The sequence below is a fragment of the Mangifera indica genome, chromosome 1 (assembly GCF_011075055.1).
Source record: "Mangifera indica cultivar Alphonso chromosome 1, CATAS_Mindica_2.1, whole genome shotgun sequence".
NCBI lineage: Eukaryota > Viridiplantae > Streptophyta > Magnoliopsida > Sapindales > Anacardiaceae > Mangifera > Mangifera indica.
In genome coordinates, this window is record NC_058137.1 from 20713253 (window position 1) to 20733031 (window position 19779).

At 31.6% G+C, this 19779-nt stretch overlaps 4 protein-coding genes across 4 annotated transcripts; 1 reads left to right on the forward strand and 3 right to left on the reverse strand.

Moving 5' to 3' along the window:
- LOC123217651 lies at window positions 1–3263 on the reverse strand. Its single transcript, XM_044638745.1, has 5 exons — window positions 3068–3263; window positions 2933–2982; window positions 2412–2517; window positions 2253–2311; window positions 1–294 (listed from the first exon to the last, which is right to left on the reverse strand). Exons 1-5 carry the CDS (start codon window positions 3179–3181, stop codon window positions 243–245), a joined length of 381 nt encoding a protein of 126 aa, XP_044494680.1. The 5' UTR covers window positions 3182–3263; the 3' UTR covers window positions 1–242.
- A 2072-nt stretch (window positions 3264–5335) lies between these two features.
- Window positions 5336–12991, reverse strand: LOC123195926 (periodic tryptophan protein 1 homolog). The gene is made up of 17 exons (XM_044609793.1): window positions 12694–12991; window positions 12373–12518; window positions 11594–11793; window positions 11205–11284; window positions 11027–11122; window positions 10789–10912; window positions 9713–9771; window positions 9528–9614; window positions 8560–8630; window positions 8346–8442; window positions 6752–6826; window positions 6478–6576; window positions 6172–6315; window positions 6051–6080; window positions 5905–5967; window positions 5739–5816; window positions 5336–5655 (listed from the first exon to the last, which is right to left on the reverse strand). The coding sequence occupies exons 2-17, from the start codon at window positions 12492–12494 to the stop codon at window positions 5578–5580; spliced, it is 1503 nt and encodes a 500-aa protein (XP_044465728.1). The 5' UTR covers window positions 12495–12518; window positions 12694–12991; the 3' UTR covers window positions 5336–5577.
- Window positions 12992–14784: 1793 nt separating this feature from the next.
- On the forward strand, window positions 14785–18276 carry LOC123209496 (transcription termination factor MTEF1, chloroplastic). The gene is made up of 3 exons (XM_044627575.1): window positions 14785–15770; window positions 15890–15964; window positions 17176–18276. The coding sequence occupies exon 1, from the start codon at window positions 14863–14865 to the stop codon at window positions 15718–15720; it is 858 nt and encodes a 285-aa protein (XP_044483510.1). The 5' UTR covers window positions 14785–14862; the 3' UTR covers window positions 15721–15770; window positions 15890–15964; window positions 17176–18276.
- Window positions 18277–18563: 287 nt separating this feature from the next.
- LOC123209504 lies at window positions 18564–19269 on the reverse strand. Its single transcript, XM_044627587.1, has 2 exons — window positions 18866–19269; window positions 18564–18780 (listed from the first exon to the last, which is right to left on the reverse strand). The coding sequence occupies exons 1-2, from the start codon at window positions 19001–19003 to the stop codon at window positions 18634–18636; spliced, it is 285 nt and encodes a 94-aa protein (XP_044483522.1). The 5' UTR covers window positions 19004–19269; the 3' UTR covers window positions 18564–18633.
- Between the last annotated feature and the right edge of the window lie 510 nt (window positions 19270–19779).

Here is a 19779-nt window from a genome sequence, read left to right on the forward strand (position 1 = left end):
TGGCAATTAAAACCTTTTTGATGAATTAATACCAAAAAGCTTTTGAAAATTAAAATACGGTCCTGTCCCGTCCTGTACACAATAGATAGAGATGTCGTTGTTCTACAAACTCAAGTTACTCAACCCACTATTTGAAAACATGGTTGCTTCCCACATCTTGAGATGGGGGGAGTGATGGTGCAGACACAAATTAAGCCACAAACCCATTCAGTACAATGTTCTCATGCCAGCTCTCACGCATTTTAGTAGTCGAACGAACCCCTAATGCCTTCAAGACTTTCTTCCAGTGACACCCTGCAAGTAAATGAGATAAGTTGATAGTAACTGAACTCCTATCTCTTCTAAAATCATAACTATACTGCATTAAACTAATCTTAGACATGACAAAGATTGGCTCCGTGCACATACTCAGTTTCTTTTCTAATTTTTCTGCTTTTCAAATAAGCTTTTTATTCTTCCGGGATTACTCAGTTTCTTCTAAAATTTTTTCGCTTTTCAAAGAATCCATATTACTCTTCCAGGATAACTAAAAAGACCAATTAAGAAATAATCCACTTTGTGCTAAACATGCTAAATTATCCAACAATAGCAGAAGCTATGATGATTCTAAAAAACTACAATAAGTGCAGAGATGACAATCTGACTTAAGTTTTAACATGATTAAGCAACTCTATATTACTAAGAAACTGAATAAAATGAAAAAGATGCAATATTTAATCAAGGGAATTATGCTATAATGATTGAAAATAGTAGGCTTATCTTAGGGTTGGTTCTTAGGTGGGCAGTTCACTATGATAGATTAGAGCAAGCTTATGGATTAAGATCATATATTTGTCACTCTACCAGGTTCAGAAAATTTACTACTCCGATACCGTAGTGAAATCAGTAAGAGTGATTATGCAATTGAGTGAAGATCACCATCAAATATATATAGTGTTTTTTAACCTTTTATGTAGAGAATATGGAGATCATCAAGTTGCACCACTCAGCAAATAACTAGACGGTGTTGCTAAATTATATATTCATAAATAATACATGCACAATGTTCCCTTCCAATGTTCTAGTTTACTATTTGACAGACCACCACAGGCTTCAAATGGTACAAACTTAGACACATGATCAAAGGCACACCCTGTCTCAATGACCACCATGAGCAGGACACAGACACCACAGCATCATGCTCCATCACAGTACACCAACTGCTTAAAAAAATGACTACTCATACAATAAAAATTCACAAAATTAATTAGATTGATAAAACATTTTTACAGTTATATTGGAGTTCTTTATTTATTTTCTTTTTCCATTTTTGGTCACTGTATAAGAAAAGGAACAAAAGACTTTCATCCCAATATTCTACAATACAGCAAATCTATTTTCTCATAACACTTCCTCGACAAGTCTCACAAATTCAGGTCATAAAATATAATGCTTCATAATTTAGATATTTATTTTTTTAATGCAAATTTAACACACAGTGATGTAGAGTTTCACATATATCAATGCATGTCTTCAACTTGGGTCTCACATGAACAAAGTCATCCTCAAAGAAAAGTATTCTGACTACTTAGCAACCTGAGCAAGCTGTAGACCAGGATTTATAATAATATCAACATTCTAGTTACAACAAGGACAAACAACAATTGAGATGCAGAAATTTATTATTTACGGTTAGAATCATGTACCATGAAAGCACTATCTAAAGAAATTGACCGAAGATAGGTTAATGGTTAAACCTATACCATCAATTATGCCCAAGTATTTGTCAGTAAATAAAATATGACACAAGGAATATGTAAAGCAAACCCTGATTTCATAGTCAAAATGCTCAGGAAAGTAATAACCAGAAAGGAAAAATGATTCTGCAAAATAAAAATTATGGAACTTTCAAACTATCCACTAAATGGAAGTTAAGTCCCTTATACCTATGTATATGCTTACTAAAACAAACTATTTCAATACAATCTATTAGAATGACCATATCCAAACCCCAGACAAAAAGTCATTCGTGGATTATCCAAATCACCTATATCCTTGCAAAAATGCAAGTGTAGGAAGGAAGCAAGAACAACATCCAATATTTATTATTAAAGAAAGCTCAGCTTCCCATTTATTAACACTACATACAATCAAGGACATATGTCTAGATATGGCCTTAATAATCAAGTTGCATGACAAAATAAACATAGAAAAAATAATAAGCATACATTCAAAGAGCATGTACATGAAACTGAGAATATTGCTGAACTTACTTATGCATACAATATTTGTATTCTTGGCCCCTAACAAAATCCTTTTCTCCTTCTTCAAGCTGTAGTTCCAACCAATTTCATATAAACAAGTTATAGCCCAGAAAATAAAGAGACAATAAAATGACAGCAAGAAGGAAAACTTGAAATGAACCATCTTACAGGATCACTCTCATAAATGAGCTCATAACAAGAAGGGGAAAGGCATCGCAAGGCGCAATTCTCCTTTGCAACCATAGAAGATTTACATTTTTGCCCCCACAATCCACTATCCCATCAAAAAGCACAGCATTCGACAAAAAAATAATCGTCAATTGATAGATTTTCGATAAATGGTGATTCTTTTATTCACCAATTTGACTAATTTTACAGATTAAGCATACTTTATTATTGCCTTCTATTCGAAGATGGAAGACACAACCATACAACTAAGATTTTAAAACAATATGCCATCCTTTAAAATTTCTTACTTATAAATAAATGGCGAATACAATATTACATATGATTAAAGACATAAAGAACCTGGAAACATATCAAACAACTTGAAAACAAATTTAAATTCACAATTGGAAAAAATTTAGAGACCAATTAAAAAATTTATTCTTTGCTTTCAAAAATTGCAAACCCTGATTAATAAATTATAACAATATCATATAGTTTTTGAGGAATAGAAATAAGCGAACCTCTCTATATTAGCATAGCATTCGAGCTTCTTCTGTCTGATCTCAACGTCCTATAATAATAATTTCACAGAAATTGCAAATAAATTAAAATAAGTAAAACAAACGAAAAAGGTAAAAGATTGGAGAATAAGTTACAGTTATTGGGCGACGAGATTTGGCTTCGACTGGCGAATAATAAAGAAGAGTAAATGCCAGGAGAAGGAAGATGATGAATACGCAATTTAAACAAGCCTTGCCCTTGTAAGTCATAGTCGATCTCAGTTTCGACGGAGGACATGTCGTGGGAGGATACGAAGATACAAATAGTAAATCAAGTGGTTGAGATTAAAGTTTCATGGTCCACCCAAGGTTTGGTTTAAAGACACCCACAAGATTTAAAAACTCAAACAACCACCCGTCTCTGGATTTCTATTAGAATTTTTTGTTATGACTAAGAGTGAAACATTATTTTATCGCTCATCTCTACAACTCTAAAATTTTATACCATTTTTCTTTCTTTAATTTGTAAAATTAATAATTTTCTTTAAGATTAAATTTTGAAAACTTATCATTTTACTTTACGGTTTGGAAATCTAACCTGATGAATAGACAACATCTAAACAACAAAAGGATTCTGTCTTTTGAGTCAATGAAAGGAGTGTCATTTGGATGATCAAGGATGACGTTGTATCATTTAAATTTGGATAACAAATGACGATGATTTGTCGTCCAAAAGAAAGAGAGTGTTTTGTCTTGCCATTTTGGTTGGATTCAACGACAACTTCAGAAGAAGAGAGAAACCGCGATAATTTAAGGTGAAAAAAGGCAGTTGTTGGAGATAAAGATGACTGTCAGGGAGGTGAAGAAAAAACACTTGGAGGTGGGGAATGTGACTTTTCAAAAATTAAAAACTTTAAATAAGAGTGAAGCGTTAGTTTTTAAAATATAGGAAAAAAATTAGATAAAATTATATTATTTAATAATATTATTAAAAAAATAATTTTATCTTTATATTTAATTGAAAATTCTGACATAAATTTAAAGACAGGTAAATCTTTGAATTTTTTGAGTTTTTAATCTTTGCATCAAACCTTGGTTGGGAATAATTTATAAGCAAATTACCCTATTAAATTCTACACAATATAATTGGGGCGAGGTGAAATTCGTATATCCCTTAGTACTGAGATATTTTAATTCAAACCTTTCCACTACTAAATTTTGGGGTTAAGATTAATCAATAAAATTGGTAAATTGGTCTAATCACCTTAAATCCTGAAAACCCTATCCATTGCAAAAGCCATCACAATCAGTCCCATTTTATATAATCACAGTTCAAAACAAAACAACACTATTATTACATCAATAATATTATACAAAATCAGGATTACCAGACGGATGGTAAAAATTAACTAAACCTATTTCGACTAACTACTAAAAAAGCAAGAGAATGATCAAACTTAAATTTGTCAAACATTCGAATAACAACAATGGAGTCACCGATAGTGCGTTTCTGATTTACTATATTTGATTTAAGTTTACCACGTTTGAGATTGCTCAGAAATGAAAATGTTATAGTTTTACTTGGATTTTCACATTATAGGCAAAATAGATAAAAATATATATATAATTTATCAAAAATGGGTCAAAAAAGTTTAATTTTTACCTGTTTTAATTAATATTTCTGTTTTTATGTTAATGTTTGTGCAGGTTAAGAAGTACTTATAATTTCTAACAGTGATTAAAAAACATATTGCAGGCATCAATAAATTTTGTCCCATTTTCAATCTGTTGAATGCCATGATTAAAAGCTCCGAGCACTATCTTGAAGCAGAAGGCCAGTGCAAATGATGTACCTTTTTCTATTTCTCTAATTAAAAATCACTTTTTTTTTCCGTTTCTATTTTCTATTTTCTCTTGTAAAAAATTTTTAAAAATAAATTATAATTTTTAAAAATATTTAAAGTAATTTTTTAAGAGATTTTTGAAAATTCAAAAAACATCAAAAGAATTTTTGAAAATTTTAAAAAGTCTTTCAATAATTTAACAAATAACAATTATATCTTTAAAAAATGACTGAAACACAATATTTTAAAAGTAATTAGAGTTTTAATATTTTTTAATAATCTATTTCATAAAATTTTAAACTATTAAAAATAGATTAATAATTATTTGACATTTATAATAAATATAATAGATAATTTTGTAAATTCAACCAAAAAAAAAAAGTAAAATAATCATTTTGAAAAAACCAAATAAACCAATAATAATTAGAAGTTTAAAGTTTACTTTTTGAAATTTAAAAGACAGGAATTGATAATTTCATTAAACCTTAGTAGGAAATGGTCACTAATTAGTTCTTTTTCATCAAGTTCATTTTTCACTAATTAGTACAAAGAGAAATATTTTGAAATATATGAAGAAATACTTCAAATTTTGCTTGCATTTTATGTAAATTAATAACAAATATATAATAAATTCAGACGAAAACAAGAACATTTTCAGGAAGACAAAACAAGTATAAAACTACTTATCTTCCTATACATAACATCAAACATTATAACTTGTACGGTAAAACAAAAAAAAATTGGAATCTTAAAAGACAAGACTATAATTTGTACTAGAAATCAAACAAAATTTGGTTTCTTAGAAAGAGATGTTACACTTGATCATATATCGGCTTTGTTAGGCTTGCTGTATTTGCCAAACCTTTTCGACACCTCGGCAACAGATGAAGTATCCCATACCTGTAATAATAATCCACCAACATCAAACAACCTTCTCTCTTTACAAATTTCATCAGAACAATCAAACCAAATATTCTACTCACCTCCAAATTTCCTTTGGATCCTCCAATCGCCAGCAAAAATGGACTATCCTCTGAGAAGGAAACTGAAAAAATACCTCCCTAGAAACATTTTGAATATAGTGTTACAATCCATCTCAAACTACTTAAAATAATATACATATTATTGTGAATAAAATTAATAACTTACTGCCTTAGGGTTCCTGGATCCAACACATGAAGGTTGGTTGTTTGACAGATCCCAAAGTTTCACCTGCATCAGACCATAACAACACACTTCAGAGCCAGCAGAAGGTGCATGATGGAAAAGGAATGTAAGAACAGCTTGAAAGTTACCATTTTATCTATGGATCCAGTCGCAAGAAGCTGTTGAAAATCAGAAGGGCAAAATTATTATATGTAGTTAGATCATCTATGAAAAATCTGGTAAGGGATTGAGGAAGGGATAAATATTTACATTGGTTACTAATGGATTATAGGAAATGCTACAAACAGCCTTGTCATGTGCATGCAGGGTAAAACATGGCTGTGACTCTGAAGCTTGATCTGATTTGGCAGTTCGGATATCAAACCCTTTCACTGTACCATCTTCAAGACTCACCTAAAAAGACATGAAACCACTATTAAACAACTGGGAATTCCTAAGACCAAACATATACCAATCTAAACTTAGAAACAAAATGAATTCCCATCTACTTTCATTGTTTTAAAGACTTTTGAAACCCTAAAATTATGAAATAGAAGAAGAGATGAATGCACACACCACAAATGAATGCTCAGTGTGTGGATCCCATGCCAAGCTTTCTACATCAGCTGCAACTGACCACTTGAAACCAGAATGCGTAGATATCCTTGCATCCTTCTGCAATGCATAACAATAGAGAACCATAAGATAACTAACAAGAGAATTACCAAAAAATAAGAAAAAAACTTGTGTGTCAAAATCTTCAAAACTTTGATTTCTCATCTCAAAAACGAGATTCTCTGCCAATGCCTTAATAGACACAATAGGTAAAGCAAGAAAATGAGTTCCTTACCATGAAAACTGAGCGATCAAAAGATCCACTAAGAAGAACTTGGGGAGCATAATGATTCCACGCAACAGCTTGAACCTGAAAAGAATAATAAGAAAAGCTAAGCCATAGTGAATTTAAACATGCATCCAAAAGTTTGCACACTCCATCTGATATTAAGGCTACTATCAAAGTAGTATGAATTTAGTGGATCATCCACATTTATATTATTTCAAATCATCAGGTATGCTGTACTGGTGTAGCACCCTCATTGTCACTTCTCTATGTTATGAATTTCACATAAATCAAGATCAAACTGTAAGAATAGCAACAAGGAGGGCATGCCTTTCCCCACTTAGCACCTAAATCCTGTTTTACTACTATAACCAACACCATCTTTTATATCAAAAACCTGGATGATCCCGAATAAACATGGGAAACCTTCTTTTATATTTACTTGAATAATAAAATTCCAGTTACTTACTGACAAAAAAAGAGAAATTGGTTTCTTCATGTATTTCTTAGAAAAATTGAGAACAAATATATAGAGACCAAAATTCCTAGATTAAAAAGAAAAATAAATTCATGCACCATTTAAAAATGGAAAGTAACAAATAAGATTTCTGTATCATCTTCCTACCAAAAATACAAAAATAAATTACTACTTTACTCATTTGTCTACAATACAAGCTTCAAACATAATCAAACAACTTTTTTCTAAGAAGCCAAACTTTACTTTCCAACAAGATTTTTGCAAGTGTTTTAAGAGTCTTCAGTTTAAACTTACTACATCATATGGGCTAACACAACCTGGCCATGCCCCTAAGGCTAAGTCCAAGCTCCTTTACCATTGATCCCAAACTACCCACAGTTCTTTCTTCAAAAGGGATATCTAACCAAACTTTGGGACAGTGATTCTAAGAGTTTGTCATATGATCTCCCAAACAGTCTTCAAAAATTAAAATAAACCCCAAGTTATGAGTTTCACCTTAGTATTTTATATCCAAATATACGTTAGTAATAATATTCTAATGTTTACCAGGTTGAAATTATGAAGAAACAAAAAGAGAATCCTTTCCCCCTTTTATAGAATTTTTACAAGTTTTTAGGATCATATTTGAAAGGGATATCTGAAAACATTACCACAAAGCACATTTCTCAAGATTCCCTCTTGTTCTGTTAAAAAAAGAATGGTATTTAAATTCTATATCTAACAGAACATAACACATCAAGTTTTTTTTTTTTTTTTAAATCTTAAATGTCTTCCTTAGTATCTAAAGGATGAACGTTAAAACTATAGTCACTTGCAAACAAAAACAGGTTTTGGGAATTGAGTTCTACCATAGTACAACATATACATTTAGGCTTCTAAAGAAGGGCAATAAGAATTGGTATCACACATGATAATCGAAGCATCTCCAAATGCTTATCCTCCCTTTTATATATAATGCTTTCAAATTTACAAGGATATTCAAACATGAATACTTACTAGATCATCAATTAATTGTAGACTAAGAGTAGGTGCTATACCAAAACTATACCAACAAACAGTTGATATGGTAAATCATACATATACAAGTGGAAGAGAAATACCAATGGTGTGAAGTTAAATACATGCCTTATCTGTATGGTGCCCCAAGGTAAAACTACATTTTCCTTCAACCACATCCCAAATCTTAACAGTTTTGTCAGCACTTGCACTAGCTAGGATATTCCTGTATTTTTATTCCAAGTTACAAAATAAAGGAAAAAGAGAAGTAAAAGATAACAAAATATTTAAGATGGTAAGAACATTACATGGAAGCAAATTACATTTGAATAATTTAACACACCTGAACTCCTTGTTCCAAGCAAGACCTAGAACTGAATCAGTGTGACTGCCTTCTTTGTATTCAGTGGATGACTGAACACAACACAAATAGCAGGCATATGTTATAAAGTACCAGTCAAATTCATATCCACATGAAAATTTGCAAATAAAATGATTAATATTATAAAGATAAATGAGAAAATATTTTGATAGGAACCCAACTCAAATATTATTAATATTAATAAAATAGTGTTGACAACAGAGGTGTCAACTCCTCCCAAAGACAATTTGAGGTGTCTTTCCCCTCCCAAATTAGCCAAAGGCTACCCAAATACCAAATTATCAATGTTTTTCTTTCTTCCTCCTTTCTCTCCTCCAATCACTCATATTTATACTCTATATTTTAAATTTTAAATTCTAATATTCTCTAGATCAAATCAAATATTTATCCTAATCAACTCAAATATTATCTAAATCAAATCAAATATTTATCTAATCAAATCAAGTATCCTATTATAAATATCAAATATATTATCCTAATCCAAATATATTTTATTTATTATTATTATTTATTAAGTCCTAACATATTTTAAATGAACAAGCGTCATAAATCTTATTTCCACATTGCACTCAAGAAAGATGGCCAATATAAAAATGGAATCTCTTTAAGGGATGGATAAAAGATACCTCTTTTATTAAAAAAGACACAGTTAGACATATAGTCCCAAGCACAATCAAAGCCAATTTCAGTGCACAGTATCTAGGTGTTTGTCATTCGTATCCATAAAGCTTTCAACACTTATAACCATGCACTCCGGCAAACTAACCATAAGAGCTACTACAAATAATAACAATTTTTTGCCGACCATCAATGATGAGATTTCAAGTTTTCAATGTAATCCTCATTTAGTACACGCGACATAAATGATGACGATATTTCAAATTGAAGGTTTGAGAGAAAATTAACTAGGAAGCATATAAGAAGCAAACCTTTTTGCCTTTCTTGTTCTTCTTCCTCTTCATATTCTTCTCCTCATTAATGCCACCTAGGATGAGACATGGTTGTACTTCTTCGATCTAAAAATAGCAAAAATAATAAGAGATTTGCAATAACATCTCCAAAAATTGTCTAATCAACTTATATCTCATGAGAAGGTTATACACAGCCAACATACAACATCAAGGTCCCATATTTCAATGGAAGGGTCCATAGAGCCAACAGCCATAAAATTCCCTGTCAGCATAGAGAAAGCATTCAGTAGCAAATTCAATACAACACACAAAGAAACAAATATCTTTTAGGAAAAAAATTAAAAAAGAAAAAAGTAAACAAAACGCTAAGTATCCAATGCACCAAGTAAAACCACACAAAGTCCAACTTCACTAAAAAGAATGACAAAATTAAAACTCTGTAAATATGTTGTTTTCCTCTCTCTTTTTATATTTATTTTCATTATATAAGTTATTCCTCTTTTTCTGCAGTTACTTCCCAAACAAGAGAAAGGAAAGAAGGAGAAAGGTTTAATTCACCTCCCTGTGATTTGAAAAGGATCCTCAGTTGATTTAATTTACCAAGTCCTTTAGGCATCTAATGCCACATGGCAATTCTATAATTATAAAGTAAAGACTTGATTGTGCTGTTCACATTTTTCAATTCACCCATCTATCAATTAAACAACGTGTTTCAATTTCAAAAAATAGCAACAGCAGCTTCAAAATCTCAGCTTCCCTGCTTCCCATTCTCTTTCCTTCTTCACACAGACATCTATTCTCCTTCCTTATTTACATTGTTCTTCAAGACTCCATTATCAATGAAATTATGTCTTTCATTGCATATGCTACTAAACCATCATATATTCATTATTTTTCATCAGCTTATGATTACTAGTTCAGATTACTTGTAGTAAAATAATTACTCCTAAACTTAGCTCACAAACAAAAAAAATAGGTACAGTGTGTACCTTTTCTGCTTAAACCATTTTATAAAACCAAATCACCTGTATCTTTTCATAAAGAAAATATAATGTTGCAGTACGTATTCACAATATAAGTTTCCGAGAGAATCTTAAATGAAAATAAAGTAGATGATTAACAAACTAAGTGAATTTTAGACTTTACAGTAAATTAGATAGACAAGATTAAGAACGAAGTGTGACAGCCTACTAGGTCCATTCATATGATTCAATGGAGTTATATGAATTAAACACATAAAATACAAATTCCAGCCTAAAGAAGTGTATGAATGTCTAACCTTTTTCTCCTCCTTTAAGTGGGCAATCAAGCCAAGCCATGCAAAGAGGAAATGCCGGAATGATGATATGATGGTGAACATATAAGTTTGTGTCACCATCATTTGATTCCTCAAAGACATAGACCTATTTGAAATTTAATTTTGCATCAATGTCCCATGTTTATTTGTATATAAACTAGCTTTGTTGTTAGAGAGAAAAAGAAAGAGTGAGAAAGGAGACTGTGCAAGCATTACGTGCCTCCAGATGACTGACATCATCCTCATTACATGCACAAACTATAACTGAATCATTCGCATTAATGACCATATCCTCAAGGTCTTCAGAGTCCACATCCTGAAAGGAAGTTGCAGCATTATAAGCCAAATAAGTAATGGCAAACAAACTAACCATATTCAAATATAGTTGACATACTCACATCTTTGTCCTTCAGATATGGATCCATTTGATTACTTGGGTAGTAAAGGTCACCGAGCCCCTTGCTAAATAGCTCAACTTCTAAGCTCAATCACAAGCAAAATGAATCACTAATGAAATGCAAATGAAATATGATGTTTATCGCAGAGAACATGACCATTACAAACTATTCTGTTATTATTATTTTTTTTAAATCTGTTTTAACTAGGAAGTTTTGCAGGTTAGTAACCTTAAAAGTTAATAGTCAGTCTCAATTAGCATATTAAAATCACATAAGATCTGTCAAACTAAACCAACACATCAGTTACCACCCCTTTATTTATATTCTGAAATAAAATCAAACAACTGAAAGAAACAATGAAAACTCAAAGCTTATCCAGATAGAGATACCTTCATCCTCATCATCGTAGTTGTCCATGTCAAGTTCCTTCAAGCCCTCAGCTATATCATCCAATTTGGTTCCTGAATTCTTGCTTTTGGAAGTTTTGCCAAGTGCATCTGCTACAACTAAAGCTTGTGTGACTTCATTAGTGTGTTCAACATCCTCAATATCTGTATCTTCATCCTCCTCTTCACTATGACCATTCTCACTACACAAACCAGCATTACAATGAAACAAGAAAAATCAAATCTTTTTATTGTCACAATCTAATTTTTTATTCCATCAACTCATTACTTTAGCAACAATATATCCAGAATCTATACTATTTGTGAAATTTTATATACTAAAAAAAAATTAATGTGATATTAACTTTCTAAAGAAAATAAGGTTGAAACTCAAGAATATCTAATTCAACAATGAGAAAATAATTGTCTTGTTCTCTAAAGCAACAAAATCTCATTCATTTGCTTCAAAGAATGTAACTTCAGATATTAAGTCAGAAGGCTCATCACCTAAAATACAACATCATTTATTATTAATATCCTTGAATATTATCCTAGCAGGCCTCTTATTTTCATTCATTGCTATTTGTGTCAAAAATTATTTCATAAATTTGTCTATATATTAACTAAGGAATAAATGTATCACGTTGGACATACAACTAGTAAATGAAGAATCTAACCATATAAAAATATTATAGGAAAAAGTATTTCCAATCATAGTGATAGCCAAACAGAAAGCAAATAAATTAAACCACCATTAAGAAATTAAAAAAAAAAAAAATCACCTTTCCTCTTCTAAAGCGCCACTTTTTATCATCTTCTCAATTTCTTCCTTTGGGGGAAGTTGAGCTTCATCAGGCACAGCCTTTGATGCCCCCTTTGGCACCCATGATACTGCCGCTATCATTCTTCGCAATAATGTTTTATTTATCTACAATTAATATCATGTATATATGAAATCTTTCAAAAACGAACTAAAAGCAATATCTCAATCAAAACATTACGATTCCTGATTCTAGAGACAGATTGCATAAACTTCAAATAAACAGCTAAACTTCTGGCTCATTAACGAATCTAAGAATTCATTTATAACAATCAAAACCTACCAACAGAGTCGAATCGCCGGTTGCGGTTGGGAACAGCCAGACGGCGGCGTTGGCTTGGTGAAGAGTGATTTTATAATTAGAAATTAGGCGTATAATTTACTGAATTTTGCGTTCAATGGAAGGAAATAAGTTTTCATTGTCGTTGCAGGACAAGCTCATAGAGGTGTTGTGTTAAAACCCCTGCTGGCGGTGATGAAGGGTTTATACCAATAATCAAGCGGTCGACAAAATTCCAGCTGGAGAATATCAAAAGAGCAAATTAAAAGGCCACCCAAGGTTTGATGAAACATGGAAGGCCTAAAGGTTATTCCCACCCACAATTTAATCTATTTTCAATGCATGCGAGCGATTTTAAAAACTCAAAATATCTATTTATTTCTAAATTTTTATTAAAATTGTTAGTTAACTATAACGGTAAAATTATTATTTTATTAATAATATTAAAAAATATATTATTTTATTTTATTTTCTTTACAAATTTTAAACTAATAATTTTATTTACATCTAAAGTTTTTCATTTTTAAAAAATCAAAATTTCCCCCTACTTAGTTTTTTTCCTTTATGATCTTCATCTCTGGCAATCACTTATTTCCATCATAAATCATTGTTGTCGAATTCTAAATCATTTTTATAATTGTCAAATCTAGACGAAGTGTCATTTAGACAAATGTTTTGTTTAGACAATATTTTCATTATATAAACAAAGATTTTGTCTTTTGTTGTCATGGGAGAAAGAGGTGTCTAGAGAGAGTGTAGTTGGAAGAGAAAAGACAGAGAGAACACAATCGAAAGAGGAACGCTAGGAGGGAGATAGAGTGACTGCCATTTGTCAGATTAGTTTTCCAAATCCTACAAAGAAAAAAGAATTTTTCAAAACTTTATCATAGGAAAAAATTTTAGTTTTTCAAATTAAAAGAAGGAAATTATATAAATTTTGAGAATTTTAAAATTTTATGATAAAATAACAATTTTCCTCTTGTTTTAATTAAGTTTAACAATTTATAAGTGGGTATTTAGATTTTTAAAATGTGATGGGTGTGTATTACACATAGGCTAAACCTTGGGTGTGAATAAGTCCTTTGACCTTGATGAAATAATAGATTTTCCACCATTGGCAAAATTTGTTAAATTTTTTATAAAATATTGAAAAAAAAAAAAACCTTCTACCCAAATAATATTATACCTTTAAAATGTATTAAATATTTTTATAGATAGGGATAATATTTTTGGGATAAACTATATTTTTTTTAAATTTTATGATGATAATAAAAAACTTTAAATAGTTTAAAAATTCAAAAAAAGTATAAAGGTGTTTTTAAAATTTTAATTTGTCCTTCAATAGTTTCAAAAATTACAAGATATTACAATATTGAAGGTTGTAAATGTCTCTATATTAATGGTAAAAAGCAACAAATTAAAATTATTAGAGGTACAATATATTATCAAAATATATGGGATAAATATGTAATTTCTAAAACAAGATTTAGGTTACCCCGTTTACACTCTATATTATGATATTTGAACAAAATAATATAAGAGTAATATTATGTATACTTATTTGATATTTATAAATAGATAAATAATTATATATGTTATCATGTGATTGAGTATTACTTCATTTTTTATATAAAATTATTCAACTATATGATGATATATATGTAATTATATATCAATTTATATAAAAAATATATATATATAATTTTATTGGTAACATAAATATTTTTTTTACTACTAAAATTAATAGTTGATTTTATCATATAAGTAAAAAAATCAATTTTTTTTAATTTAAAGGATATGAATCATCAAACCTTAGGGGGAAATAGTCAATTGGCTTTAATCACATTACTCACTTTTGAGGGCCAATAAAAATAACCATCCATGTCTCTCATTTTTCAATCTTTTAAATTTGAGAAACCTAATTTTTCACGTATCTATTAAATTAATAATTAATTTTAATAATAAAAAAATATTTATATAATTTTATCTAAATTTTTATTGGGGAATCCGGAAAGGGCCGGGATAGGACCGGTTTAGAGTACCAAATTGCAATCCCTGTATACGAGTGTGCGAATGTTTTATTCTAAAACCCCGTGGGTCTTACTCAACCTCAGGGTTGGGCAGAAACGTCTTATAATTGGACTCTTCCATCTCATCCCACTGTAAACAAAAATGACAACTAAAATTCATCTCCTTCCTTCCTTACCTTCTATTTCGTCTTCCTTAAACCCAACCAAAATCCCTCAACAGCCAACACCGTCCGGCGTTCTCTTCCGCCAGAAACTCATCCACCTTCAAACCCTCAACATCAACCCTCACAAAGCCCTTAATCAAAACCCTGATCTCCGCTCCACTCCTCTCGCCTCCCTCATTTCCCTCGAAGACTTTTTCCTCTCTCTCGGTCTTACACGCGCCGCCCTCGGCCGCATTCTCGACATGCACCCCAAACTCCTCACCTCCAACATTCACTCCGATCTTCAACCTATTATTCAATTCCTCCTCCACGAAGTCCTCATCCCCTCCCGCGATCTCCCCAAGTCAATCACGCGCTGTCCGCGTCTGTTGGTCACTGATGTCATAACCCAATTGCGTCCGACCTTTGAGTTTCTTAGGGAGTTTGGCTTTGTGGGTACAAACAGAATTAGTTGCCAGACTACGCTATTGTTAGTTTCTAGTGTGGAGCGGACGCTGAAGCCCAAGATTGAATTTCTAAAGAGTCTGGGGTTTTCGGATGAGGAAGTGGAGAGTATGGTGATAAGATCGCCTGGGTTGTTGACATTTAGTGTGGAGAATAATCTGGTGCCGAAATTTAAGTTTTTTGTGGAGGAAATGAATGGGGATCTGGAGGAAATCAAGAAGTTTCCGCAGTATTTTTCGTTTAGTTTGGAGAAGAAAATTAAGCCCAGGTATAGGGTTTTGGTTGGGCATGGATTAAAGCTTCCATTGTCGAACATGTTGAGAGTTAGTGATGGGGAGTTCAATGTCAGGTTGATTGAATTGCGGTTACGGTTGGCTGAGAGGAAGAGATAATTATTGTAAGGGTGCTGCTAATTATTGAAAGAGAAGATGGCGATTGTATCGTATGTATATGGTTTTTGGTTATAATTACAGCCTATTTGAAATTATCGTAATACCACTATCAACACTATTGTAGTACTTAAGTTATATTATCCTTGACCACTACTGATTTTCTTAACAGGAAATATTTATATGTTCAGCAGAGAGAAATGATAGATTGGCCAACAATCCAACTTCTTAACAGCTCTGAAAACAAGTAAAGCAACTGCGACTAGCTAAATTATCAATTATTAGAGTTTATCTTAAGATTGAATTTGTTTTAGTAATCATCCATAAAATTGTCTCTGCATATCATCATCCACGTTTCTATGCAACTTTTTTTGGTGCTTGCAGAAACTCTCTTGTTCATGAGGCTTGTGAAGCATTTGATATTATGGCAGATGCCTGCAGTTTTTGCTTTCAAAGTAGTTTAGCAAATTCATGGAAATGAACTGACAGTTTTTAAGTTGAGTTTCCTATAAATTGGGTATTATGAGTTAACCTGATTAGAGATCGCAATGGGATAGGTATGGTCGAAAACCTTAAACTTTATCCCTATCTCTGTCCCCATAAGAGTAACATTTTCTTGTCCCTTGTCTCCGATACGAGGATGACAGGGAATCTTTGTCCCCTCCCCGTAGGAAAAATATCTCTCCCCTTCTCCTCTCCATCTCTACAGAAAAAATTTCTTACACCTTCCCCTCTCTAGCCTTGCTAAAAAATAGAAAATAATATAATATTTATTATGTGTCAAGACATGTTTATAATAATTCAAAACTTTTAAAGGTAATTTAATATGTAAATATTTAGGAAATATGTAAAGAAATGAACAAACTAGGCAGAGGATGGGTCATAGAGGGGATGAGTCGAAGATATATTTATCACTTTCCTCGACTATAGATATTTTAGCCATACTCGTCTCTCTTTTTATTGGAAAATTCTCTCTATTTTAAGGGAAAGATAAGTTAAAAACCTAGTTTCACAAACCGAATTGTCCTCTCTAAAACTGATAGTGTTGACGTAATTATAAAACTTTTGTGTATTATTTGTATTATTTATATTTAACGATCAATTGTATTTAGCTTTGTTAAAGTTCAGAGGGTTATGGGTCAAATTGCCAAAGTTTTTAGCCTCCGTTTCAGTTAAGAGTAGGATCCTAAAATAGTTTAATTCAATACAAATTTGAAGATACCTAAAATGTATCGAAAACCTTTATTTTTAAAATTCTTTTAGTGTTTTTGAATGGTTAATCATGTTCAAAACTCTAATTAAATTTTTACTTAGATGGGAATACTATACACAATATTATTTATGCGTATCATAATAAATAAATAAACTTTAAGTTGATATTTCACCCCAAATTCTTAATTGATTAATTAAAATTAAACTATTCAATTCCTAATAGCCCTTTCATTCCTTTACCTGCAGAAATCTTGCTCCCTTTTTCTGTCCATCATTATTCTTATTCTGTAGAAGAATTATTCAGTAATCTTCAGACCAAACGCAATGGAATTGGAGAGAGAGAAAGTTGATCGAGAGGATCTACAGTGGGTTTTTGAAAGTTCATTACAATCAGCTCATTGACAATGACAAGTCTGGGTGTCCAGCAGTCTTCAAAGAAGAAAAAAATTGAGGATCTTCCCAGGATGTTCGCTTGTACCGAAAGATTCCTTGAGCGTAAGGAAGCTAATGGTGGGTATTTTAAGCAACATGTTACTGAAGAAGGCAGAGCTTTGATTCAACATGTCTGATGAAGTTGGTGATAAATAGAATGTGCAGGAAGAAGTTGAGGCCTGCTTCGGCGAAATAATAGAGTTGCACGACAAGATCATGACATGTTTTGGAAACCGTAAGCTTTTTCATAAGGCCCTGAAAGAGGGTTTTGAAATATTCTGTAATAAAGCCATTGGAGGTGTTTCAAATGCAGTAAGTGATGGCTACACACAGTGACAACTATATCTAGGAAGTGGGAAGGCAAGAAATTGAGTGATGAAATTGTGGAAGAAACATTAAACAAGCTGGTTAATCTACTTGGCTGTTTCAGTGAAAAAGATATTTTCATTGAATTCTTCTGGAAAAAGCTTGCTCAAGACTACTGTTTGACAAGACTGGCAATAAAGATCATGAAAAGAGCTTAATCACAAAGCTACATCAATTTGGTGGATATTTTACATCAAGAGGTGCAAAAACCTTTAAGAAGTTTTATGGAACAAAATCAAACTATAGAAAGCTCGCATGGATTTTTTCTCTGGGGTAGTTGCCATATCAAGCATCTGCAGGAAGATAGATCGAGTTTCTCAGAGACCATGACTCAGTTGAACTTGAGCAAAGATGATGTTATTAGAGCTCTACATTTTCTTTCATGCGAGATGCATAAGATCCTCAATAAGGAGCCGAAAACAGAAACTATTGCTGAGACTGACACTTTCTCAAAATTCCTAGATAAAATGAGGAGAATCAGGATCCCTCAGACACTTTCCAATTCATATTGACACTGCAATTGTTCAAATAATGAAGGGAAGTATTGGAGTATCAAAAGCTCATCCCAGAATGTGTTGAAGTGTTAAACAAGACATTCAAGCCTGATATCAAAACTATCATGAAACAAATTGAAGATATGATCTTTCCAGAGCTTCTGAAAATAAATGCAAACAATCCTAGTGTATTTTAAGCACTTACCTTAGTTTCTATATTCTTTGGCGTCTTTGATAGTATTTTCATTCATGAAATTTTGAGATTTCAAGTTCAACATAAAAAAAATAAAAAATGTTATAACTCTTTCAATTAGATGTAAACTAAAAAAAGAAGCAATTAAATGATTCAAAGAATGCATAATTACTACAATCTGAATGTTAATGAAGAGTGTAGATGAGTCCATATTCATATTCATTTCTCTCTCAATTTCTTAGTTACAGCAAAGGCAGCCCCTGCAACCGCTACAATGACTGCTGAGATCATAATGGTTGATTTGAGCCTCTGCACAGCATCTCTCTTTACATTTTGATTCTTCTTTTTAGCTGTTTCATCTTGTTTCTGAAATACGCACAATATTGTAAAAATATGGTTGTTTCAGGATTTATAAAATTAAATTACAAATAAATGAATAAATAATAAACACCTTGTTCTGCAATGAGGCAGTGATTTGAGAAGATACAGGATCAACGTTTACATCCCTGTTTTGGGCAGGATTCAATTCCTGAAGAATATCAGCAGCTGGAAATTTCTCTCCATCAGATTGTCCATTTGAGCTTGCCATTTCTTTACAAGAAAAAAATGGTTTCTTTTCCGTAAGCCAGTCCTTTGTCCCTGCTAGTGAAGAAAGAGACAAAATTATGAAGAGGAGAAATTTTCAACCACGTGTCACTTACCCAGACGCTGAAAAGTTGTCACCGGTTAATGAGTTCTCCGTTTCATCCTCAATCGTGGCAAAATCTGCTGAAATTCACTAATTTGGGCATTTCAAAATTAAAAAAAATAAAATAAATCAATTTATTCCTCATTGTTCGTCGCTTATCCACAAGTTGAATCACCGGATGTCCGATAGGGAAGTTATTGGATGTTTAATCACTTGTTCGTCTGTTTAGAATGTAAAATAATAGGCCAAAGGACTTATTCTCACCCAAAGTATGTTACATTTTCAAATTTTCATCTTGTAATTTTGAAAATTTCATTGACTCACCTATAAGCTATTAAATTTGTTAATTTTAACTATAAAATCATTATTTTATATATAATACTAAAAATAAACTAAAATTTTATCTTATTTTTTCTCTAAATTTAAAAAACTAACATTTTTTCTCTTAAATGAAGTTTGAAAACAATGGCATTTCTCCTCTAAGGGTTAGTTTTAATATGCGATCACTCTCTTTGATGTCATCATCGGTCATCTCTTCCTCTCGATGGTTTCTCTTTCTTTGATAATTTACCTTAACAAGACTCCGATTCCTCTAATGTCGTGCGATAATGTTTGAGAAAATAAGTCATCTTTCCAAATAACGAAGATGAGACCGACTGCGATTACTTTATATGGTG